The sequence below is a fragment of the Aotus nancymaae genome, unplaced genomic scaffold (genome assembly GCF_030222135.1).
Source record: "Aotus nancymaae isolate 86718 unplaced genomic scaffold, 86718_ANA_hifiasm-v0.15.2.pri h1tg000057l, whole genome shotgun sequence".
Classification (NCBI taxonomy): Eukaryota; Metazoa; Chordata; class Mammalia; order Primates; family Aotidae; genus Aotus; species Aotus nancymaae.
The window spans coordinates 37,659,324-37,668,560 of record NW_026988471.1 but is presented as its reverse complement, the minus strand read 5'-3'; the positions used below and the strand labels follow the sequence as shown (position 1 = coordinate 37,668,560).

Sequence of the window (9,237 nt, the reverse complement as noted above, 5' to 3'; positions counted from 1 at the left end):
TTTTTGTTTTGTTTTGTTTTCTGACAGAATTTTGCTCTTATTGCCCAGGCTGGAGTGGAATGACGCTATCTCGGCCCACCACAACCTCTGCCTCCAGTTCAAGCGATTCTCCTGTCTCAGCCTCCCGAGTAGCTGGGATTTCAGGTCTGTGCCACCATGCCCGACTAATTTTGTATTTTTAGTAGAGACAAGGTTTCTCCATGTTGGTCAGGCTGGTCTCAAACTCCTGACCTCAGGTGATCTGCCCATCTTGGCCTCCCAAAGTGCTGGGATTACAGGTGTGAGTCACTGTACCCAGGCCATATTTATTTGTTTAGTATCTGTCTTACCCTCTGGAAGATAAGCTTCATGAGGAAGAAATTTTGTCTTCTTTGCTATTATATCCCCAGGATCTGGTACATAGTAAATGCTCAATAAATATTTGTGGAATGAATAAATAGATGAACAAATCTCCATTCCCACATAAGTCATTGTTTTCAACCTTCAATCATTCATTCCACAAATAGATATTGAATTCGTATACATGCTGGACACTGTGTTAAGGGTACAGTGGTAATCAAAATAGACATATTCTTATTTTCAAAGAGCTTTCTGGGAGTAGGAAGGAGAGACAAACTTAAGATAAACACTGAGTACATATGTATAATCATCAATAATTTTTAAGAAAGGAATACCGAAAGATCTAGTTTAATAGCCACATATTTGTGAGTTGCCTAAATTTTTTCTAGCTTTTGATTTTTAATTCCATTTTGGTTAGAGAACATACTTAATATTATTTATTTCTTTTTAAATTTATTGAGATTTATGGCTGGGCGCCCGTGGCTCATGCCTGTAATCCCTGCACTTTGGGAGGCCAAGGTGGGCGAATCTCCTGAGGTCAAGAATTCGAGACCAGCCTGACCAACTTGGTAAAACACTATCTGTACTAAAAATACAAAAATTAGCCAGGAGACATGGTGGCACATGCCTGTAGTCCCAGCTACACAGGAGGCTGAGGCAGAAGAATCACTTGAAGGGAGGTGGAGATTGCAGTGAGCCGAGATTGTGCCACTGCACTCTAGCCTTGGTGACAGAATGAGAACTCTGTCTGAAAAAAAAAAAAAGTATTCAGGTTGTTTTTTTTTTTAATCACTTATCATGGTCTATTCTGGAAAATGTTTCATGTGTACTTAAGAAGTATGTATATTTTGTTATTGGGTGGAGTATTCTGTAGACCTCTATTAGGTCTAGTTGGTTTAGAGTGTTAAGTCTTTTATTTTCTTGTTGATCCTCTGTCTAGTTGTTCCACCATTATTGAAAGTAAGGTATTAAAGTCTCCTAGTATTATTATCGAATTATCTAATTCTCCTTTCATTTCTGTCAGTTGTTGCTTTGTGTATTTTGGTGCCTTATTATTAGGTACATATGTGTTTTTCATTGTTATCTTTTCCTGATAGATTAACCCTTTTATCATTAAGAAATATCCCTATCTCTAGTAACATTTTTTGCTTTAAATTCTATTTTGTCAGATATTAACATAGCCACTCCACTTTTCTTGTGGTTGCTCTTTGGTAAGATCATCTTATTCCTTTTCATTTGTTGTGTCTTTGAATTTAAAGTGTCTCTCCTGCAGACAGCATATATTTGGATCATGATTTTTAATCCAGTCTGCCAATCTCTGTCTTTTGATTGGACTGCTTTATTCTCTCACATTTATTTTTATTATCTATATACTGGGAATTACATCTAATTCTATTCTACTTTTGGGTATCTGTATGTCTCATTGTCTGTTTTTTCTTCTGTTCTTACTTTATGCTTTCATTTGCATTTAGTCATTAAGTGAATATTTTCTAATGTAGTATTTTTGTGATTGCTTTGGGGTTAATCATATGCATTATAATTTATCAGAATCAGCTTCAGATTTATACTAGCTTAATTCTAGCAATATTGCTATGATTTGAATCTTTACCCCTAAAGTTCATGTATTAGACATTTCCTTTCCAATACAACAGTGTTAGGAGATGGGGCCTAATAAGAGGTAATTAGATCATGAGGGCAGAGCCCTCATTAATGAATTAATGTCACTAGCATGGGAGTGGGTTAGTTATAAGAAGAGTGAGTTATTATAAAATAAGTCTGGCTGCTGGTGCCTCTCTCTGTATCATGCTCACTTCTGCCTTCCATCTTCCACCATGAGATGACCCTTGCCAGATGCCCGCATCATGCTCTTGGACTTCCCAGCCTCCATTACTATGAGCCAAATAAACTTCTATTGTTTATAAATTACCTAGTCTGTGGCATTCTGTTATAGCGGAAAGCAGACTAAGGTATTAATTTTATATAGCTCTATTTTTTCCTCCCTTTTATAGTATTGTTATACATATTCTATCTATTAATGTTATATACCCAACTATATATATTGTTACAATTATTACTTTACCATCTGTGGTCATTTTCTCAGAATAGTACAATTATGCTCCCACCAATCGTCTTTGTGCTGTTATTGGCAAATATATTACACACATATTACCTTCCTATAGGTTACAGGCCCAACATTACATCATATACATATTATCTTATATAATTCCTTTTTAAATCATTTCAAAGGAAAGAAGAAACAATACATTTATACTGGTTTTCAAATAAATAAATATCCAGTATAAATTTTTTTTGTGCGTTCCTTTATTTCTGTGAACATACTTAAAATGACTATTTTGAAGTCTTTTCCTGTTAAATCTGACATCTTGTCTCACTCACAGGCAATTTGTGCTTTTCCCTCTCAGTATATGGGTCATACTTAAGTGTTTCTTTGCATGCCTTCTGATTTTTTTGTTGTTAACTTGTGGTAACAAACTGTAACAACTCTGGGTACTGATTCTCCCTTTTCAGGGGCTTCTTATTGTTATTTGCTGGTTTAATTTTTAGTGACTGGCTAGATTATTTTAGTGAAGTCTGTTTCCCTCCTACGATTTTAAGCCTCTGCTGTTGCTCCTCTGGGAGGTACAGCTTTGGGTATGCCCATGGTTGGTGGCTCCATTATTTTCAACAATGCTCTGGAGAGTAAATTCCTTTACAAACTAATCCAACCAAATTGTGACTTCTTTGAAGCAATAATTTCTGAGATCCAGGTTCAATATTTGTTCCGACAAAAAGGCTCTTCCTAGTGATCTTATCCCTTGGTTTGCTTCCTGCAAACTATTGGCCAACAATCTAAACTATATCTTTATTTATTTATTCCTGTAATCTCCCTTTCACCACAACCACACTATTCTTTTTTTTTTTTTTTTTTTTTAAGACGGGGTTTCACCATGTTGGGCAGGCTAGTCTTTTACTCTCGACCTCAGGTAATCCGCCCGCCTTGGCCTCCAAAGTGCTTGGATTCCAGGCGTGAGCCACCACACCTGGCCCAACCTCACTATTCTTGAAAGTACCTTTAGGTTCGAACTTCTCTACATTCCATTGTAAGTGGAGTCAGTCCTTTGGAAAAAGATTAGGAGCTATCTGCTTTATGGTCTGCTTCCCTTTTGCCCCTGGCAGAATCTCTAAACCCAAGCTGTATTCCTGATAGAGCATATGTAAATTTAAATTTTGTTAAAACATATATTAAATACATGAAAACTTCTCTTCTCAACTGGAGTTTTTAAAACCCTATACTAGGCTGGGTGCAGTGGCTCACACCTGTAATCCCAGCACTTTGGAATGCTGAGGTGCACAGATCACTTGACATCAGGAGTTCAAGACCAGCCTGTCCAACATGGTAAAACCCTGTTTCTACTAAAAATACAAATATTAGCTGGGCTTGATGGCAGATGCCTGTAATCCTAGCTACTCCAGAGACTGGGGCAGGAGAATTGCTTGAACCCGGGAGGCAGAAGTTGCAGTAAGCCGAGATCGTGCCACTGCGCTCCAGCCTGGCGACAGAGCGAGACTCCATCTCTATATAAATAAATAAATAAAACTCTATGTTAGACCTAACCAAATAAGAATCTAGAGTTAAATCCTAGACGTGTGTTTTGAAACTTCTCTATGTGTTTATGATGTACATCTTTGGTTAAGAAATCTGTGTCGGAGGCATTCACTAAATATTAGTCCTGAGGTGGAAGTGCTTATAAATATTTTGTGAAGATTTATCCATGCTACCCCTAAACTGGCCGGCTCTTTTTATTTTGTGGTTTTTAAATTTTTTCACTGGAACAGATTCAGAATCCTGACCTAAGGCCAGCTCTTTTTAGATCTGCATTTTCCTTTATTTCTTTAAAGTAACCTATATTCATAAGTTTGGCAAACAAAGGATTATCATACATGTCTGGTTTTATGATGTTTACATTAATTTTTTTCTCTTGCAGGTGAAAATGAGTTCTTCAGTAAGAAGAAAAGGCAAACCAGGCAAAGGAGGTGGAAAAGGGTCTTCTAGAGGAGGAAGAGGAGGCAGGAGTCACGCCAGTAAATCTCATGGGAGTGGTAGTGGTGGCGGTGGCAGTGGTGGTGGTGGAGGTGGCGGCAATAGAAAGGCCTCCAGTAGAATTTGGGATGATGGAGATGACTTTTGTATCTTCAGTGAATCACGGCGCCCTTCCAGGTCATTGTAACTCTTTAAATGTTTAAATATGGAAATGATATTAATCCCCAATGTATGGGACAACAGATAGCTGAGAAGGGAAAAAAAGTCAAGTAATTCTGGTCAAATTAATTGTCCTCCTCTTTGTACCCTTTTCTGAAGTCATGATGGGCAATAACAGCCTTTGTGTGTGTGTAGGAATTATTTTAAGTATTCCTTAGGCATCATAGATTGATGTTAAAATGATGATGTTAACATTTTTATTTCTCTCTTTTTTAAATAGAGACAGGGTCTTGCTATGTTGCCAGGCTGGTCTCAAACTCCTGGGCTTAAGCAATCCTACCACTTCAGCCTCTTAAAGTACTGGAATTACAGGCATGAGCCACTGCCCCTGACGTTTTTTTTTTGAATAATCAGAAATAAAGATAATTGGGTCTAATAAAGAAAGATAATTGGGTCTTATTAAAGAAATAAAGAAATAGGGCCTAATATTCACAAGGAAGGATGAAACTCAGTGGTTTTCATATTCTAATGCAGAATGAAATGAACTGCTTTTCGTGTGTAGCTTCTTTCTTTCCAGAGCCCTATAGTGCAGAGGGAACCATCATTAACATTGCTTTTTCACAGGGATTCTTCAGTTAGTGAAGCCAGATTTAATGATTAAGAATCTGATAAGTTTGTTTTTTTTTCTTTTCTTTTTTTAAGATGGAGTCTTGCTCTGTGGCCCAGGCTGGAGCACAGTGGTACAATCTCCGCTCACTGCAACCTCCATCTCCCGGGTTCAAGTGATTCTCCTGCCTCAGCCTCCCAAGTAGTTGGGATTACAGGTGTGCACCACCACACCCAGCTAACTTTTGTATTTTTAGTAGAACAGGGTTTCACCATGATGGCCAGGCTGGTCTCAAACTCCTGACCTCAGGTGATATGCCCGTCTCAACCTCCCAAAGTGCTATGATTACAGGCATGAACCACTATGCCTGGCCAAGAATCTGATAAGCTTTTTTCTAGCAGTTCTGATATAATGAATTCTGGTAAATACTGTAGAAAATGGAGAATCTCCTCACATTCATTGTCATCTTTTTAAGATACTTTATAATCCAATTGTATTGTGTATATTTGGGGACCCTGAGGAGAGTGCAAAAGTTCTGATCTCAAGTATGTGTGTAATTTTCTTTTGTCCTCTATAGACCTAACAACAGTAACATAAGCAAAGGAGAGGCACGCCCAAAATGGAAACCCAAAGCCAAAGTACCCCTTCAGACTCTGCATATGACTTCTGAGAATCAAGAGAAAGTGAAAGCTCTTCTCCGAGACCTGCAAGAACAAGATGCTGATGCTGGATCTGAGTAAATTGTTTTATTTGAGTAAATTATTATATTAAGGAAAACGTACTGGCAGTGTGAAGGTCCTGTGCATCTTTGGAATGCTGTGTCAGCACTGATTCTATTGTGGCCATATAATTAGTTGAAAGTGAACCAAGAGAAATATAAGAATAATTATTCAGCCACAATTTTAGAGTGAGTTTGTTTTGCAACATCCGTGGGATTGCCTTTTTATCATTATTTTTTTTCAAGGCGGTGCTTGTATGGATTCAGTAACTGATTTATCTGTAACTCTCCAGATAAACCCTTGTAATGAACAAGCAGAAGTAGTGTTCTAGGAGCCAGTATTGACTCAGTCAGGTGCAGTCTTAGGATTTGCGTGTCATGACCATCTGCCTAAGAGAAAGCTTTTACTCTTAAATCTTAGTAGTTTCCCACTCCACTGCCTTTTGGCTCTTTTGCTTTGTGATTTCAGTTGGAGAAGTTAATTCCTTCCTTCCATTTACCAGAATTAATTAGTGGCCAGTCAGGAACAGCTCATTTTCCATCCTATCTACAAATCTCTTATCTGTTTTAGTTTTAGAAAAGGAGATTATGCAGCAAAACAAAAAATTAGGGATTTTTTTTTTAATGAATGAGAAGAGAGAGGATAGCCAAGGTTTCTGTGGTTAAGAACACAGGCTCTGGAATCTGCCTGCCTTTGATAAAATCTCTATTTGCCCCTTAATGTGTAATCTTAGGCAGTTTCTAATACTCTCAGAGTTTTAGTTGATCATCTAAAAAAAAAAAGGACATTCCAATAGTACTTGGTACAGTTATTGGGAAGATTAAAGGAGTTAGTTTATGTAAAGCACTTAACACAGTACCTGGCATTTGATAAATGTCTGGTAAATGTTAATTGCCAAGGTATAAATTAATAGTTCAATATGGGGCCAGGTGTGGTGGCTCACGCCTGTAATCCTAGCACTTTGAGAGGCTGAGGTGGGTGGATCGCAAGGTCAGGAGTTCAAGACCAGCCTAGCCAAGATGGTGAAACCCCATCTCTATTAAAAATACAAAAAAATTAGCAGGCATGGTGGCAGGTGCCTGTAATCCCAGCTACTCGAGAGGCTGAGGCAAGAGAATCGCTTGAACCTGGGGGCCGAGTTCTCTACTGTACTCCAGCCTGGGCAACAGAGTAAGACTCTGTCTAAAAAAAAAAAAAAAAAAAAAAGTTCAATATAAGATTAAATCGGCGACTGAAGAGTAGTCAGGATCCTGTGAATTAAATTCTTAGACCTTTGCTAAATTTTTGTTTGAAGTAAGTAGAAAGTATTATCTAATATATGAAAATGTTACCTTTGCTAGAAGAGGCATTTCTGGGGAGGAGGAAGATGATGAGCCTGATTGCGGTAACGATGAGCGGTACTGGCCAGCTGGACAGGAACCTTCCCTTGTTCCCGACTCAGATCCTTTGGAATATGCTGGCTTAGCCCCAGTGGAGCCTCATATTCCAGAATTTACAGTCTCGCCATTTGCAGTGCAAAAACTTTCCAGGTGATTGCTTTGATCGTTTATGGGAGTTGGGAAAGAATTCAAGGAAACCAAAATCATATAAAGCCAACACGGACAGGTGCGGTGGCTCATGCCTGTAATCCCAGCACTTTGGGAAGCCAAGGTGAAACCCCATCTCTACTAAAAATACAAAAATTAGGGAGGCGTGGTGGCAGGTACTGTAATCCCAGCTACCAGGAAGCTGAGGCACAAGAAACAGTTGAACCTGGGAGGAGGATGATGCAGTGAACCGACATCACACCACTGCACTCTAGTCTGGGTGACAGAACAAGACTCCGTCTCAAAAAAAAAAAAAAAACCAAAAACAAAAACCCAACTACCCCTCTTTGTGTACTTTCCTATTGTGTGGGTTCCAGCAGTGCCTGATAGGCCTAATATTCTGTCTGATTGGATGGGGGCATTCAGGAGGGCTTATTGTTATCAGGGATGCTTTTTCAAAAGACAAGCCTTGCCTATGTATAGTCATAACTTCATATAAGCATATTTAAGTGAATTTTACTGTAATGCTGTGATACTGCTTTTTATGTGTCATTTTTGTCATGTTTTGCCCTTGACAGGTATGGTTTCAGTGTTGAACGCTGTCAAGCAGTCCTGAGGATATGTGATGGAGATGTGGGAGCATCACTAGAGCATCTCCTTACTCAGTGTTTTTCAGAGACATTTGGAGAGAGGATGAAGATCTCTGAGGCAGTCAACCAGATAAGCTTGGATGAGTGTGTGGAACAGCGACAGGAAGAGGCGTTTGCTCTCAAGTCCATCTGTGGAGAAAAATTTATAGAAAGAATTGAGAATAGAGTCTGGACCATTGGATTAGAACTGGAGTATTTGACAAGTAGATTCCGCAAATCCAAGCAAAAAGAAAATACCAAAAATGTACAAGAGAATTCACTTGAAATCTGTACATTTTACCTCAAAGGAAATTGTAAATTTGGATCAAAATGCAAATTCAAACATGAAGTGCCCCCAAATCAAATTGTTGGAAGAATAGAAAGAAGTGTAGATGATTCTCATCTTAATGCTAATGAAGATGCATCTTTTTTATATGAACTTGAAATTCGATTTTCTAAAGACCACAAATATCCCTACCAAGCTCCCCTCGTGGCATTTTATTCCACCAATGAGAACCTACCTCTGGCTTGTCGTTTACATATTTCTGAGTTTCTTTATGACAAGGCCTTGACATTTGCGGAAACTTCAGAACCTGTTGTGTATTCTTTGATAACCCTGTTAGAGGAAGAATCAGAAATAGTCAAGTTGCTAACGAATACCCATCACAAGTATAGTGTCCCTCCTGTGAACTTTCTGCCAGTACCCTCTAGGACCAGAATAAATAATCCTGCCTGTCATAAACCAGTGATTCCAAATAATTCTTTTGTTTCTAATCAAATTCCAGAAGGTATGTAAGGTATTGATCTTGTGGAGGGAGGCATTCAGAATGATGGGTTTAGAAGTCAAAGCTTTTAAGGCTGGTCTAGGATGACTTAGTGATCTTGAACAAGCTGAACAAGTCATTCAGTCTCATGGGCAAAAAGGAATGAGAATTCCCTGAAATATAATTGTGTCTGACTTTAATTGTAAAGCCCAATTGTGTTGCTTAAGGCCTAATTGTGTTGCTATGGTTGGGTTCCCTGAGTTGAAAGTTTGTAGTGATGTATGTTTAACTATATAAAATCTGAGGCTTGGAAGAAACTTAATTTAATTCCTTTGGTTTTCATATGTTTACTTCTTATGCTGTATACTCGATTACTTTCAAATGAATTTTTAGAGATATTTTACTTTCTATACCACTGTCCATACCCTCCTGCTTTTGGTATACTAGACCCC

At 38.4% G+C, this 9,237-nt stretch overlaps 1 protein-coding gene across 5 annotated transcripts in view; it reads left to right on the top strand.

Annotated features, from left to right (window-relative positions):
• DHX57 (DExH-box helicase 57) overlaps positions 1 to 9,237 on the top strand; it is a 74,193-nt gene that overhangs the window by 1,812 nt on the left and 63,144 nt on the right. For 3 of the 5 annotated variants that reach the window (XM_064364016.1, XM_064364018.1, XM_064364019.1), the window contains exons 2-5: positions 4,326 to 4,558; positions 5,725 to 5,883; positions 7,207 to 7,395; positions 7,971 to 8,809. In XM_064364016.1, coding sequence (XP_064220086.1) covers positions 4,332 to 4,558; positions 5,725 to 5,883; positions 7,207 to 7,395; positions 7,971 to 8,809 — 1,414 coding nt within the window. In that variant the 5' untranslated portion in view covers positions 4,326 to 4,331. Of the gene's footprint in view, positions 1 to 48; positions 145 to 4,325; positions 4,559 to 5,724; positions 5,884 to 7,206; positions 7,396 to 7,970; positions 8,810 to 9,237 lie in introns of all 5 variants that reach the window. The other 2 variants (XM_064364017.1, XM_064364020.1) reach the window with 2 other exon arrangements.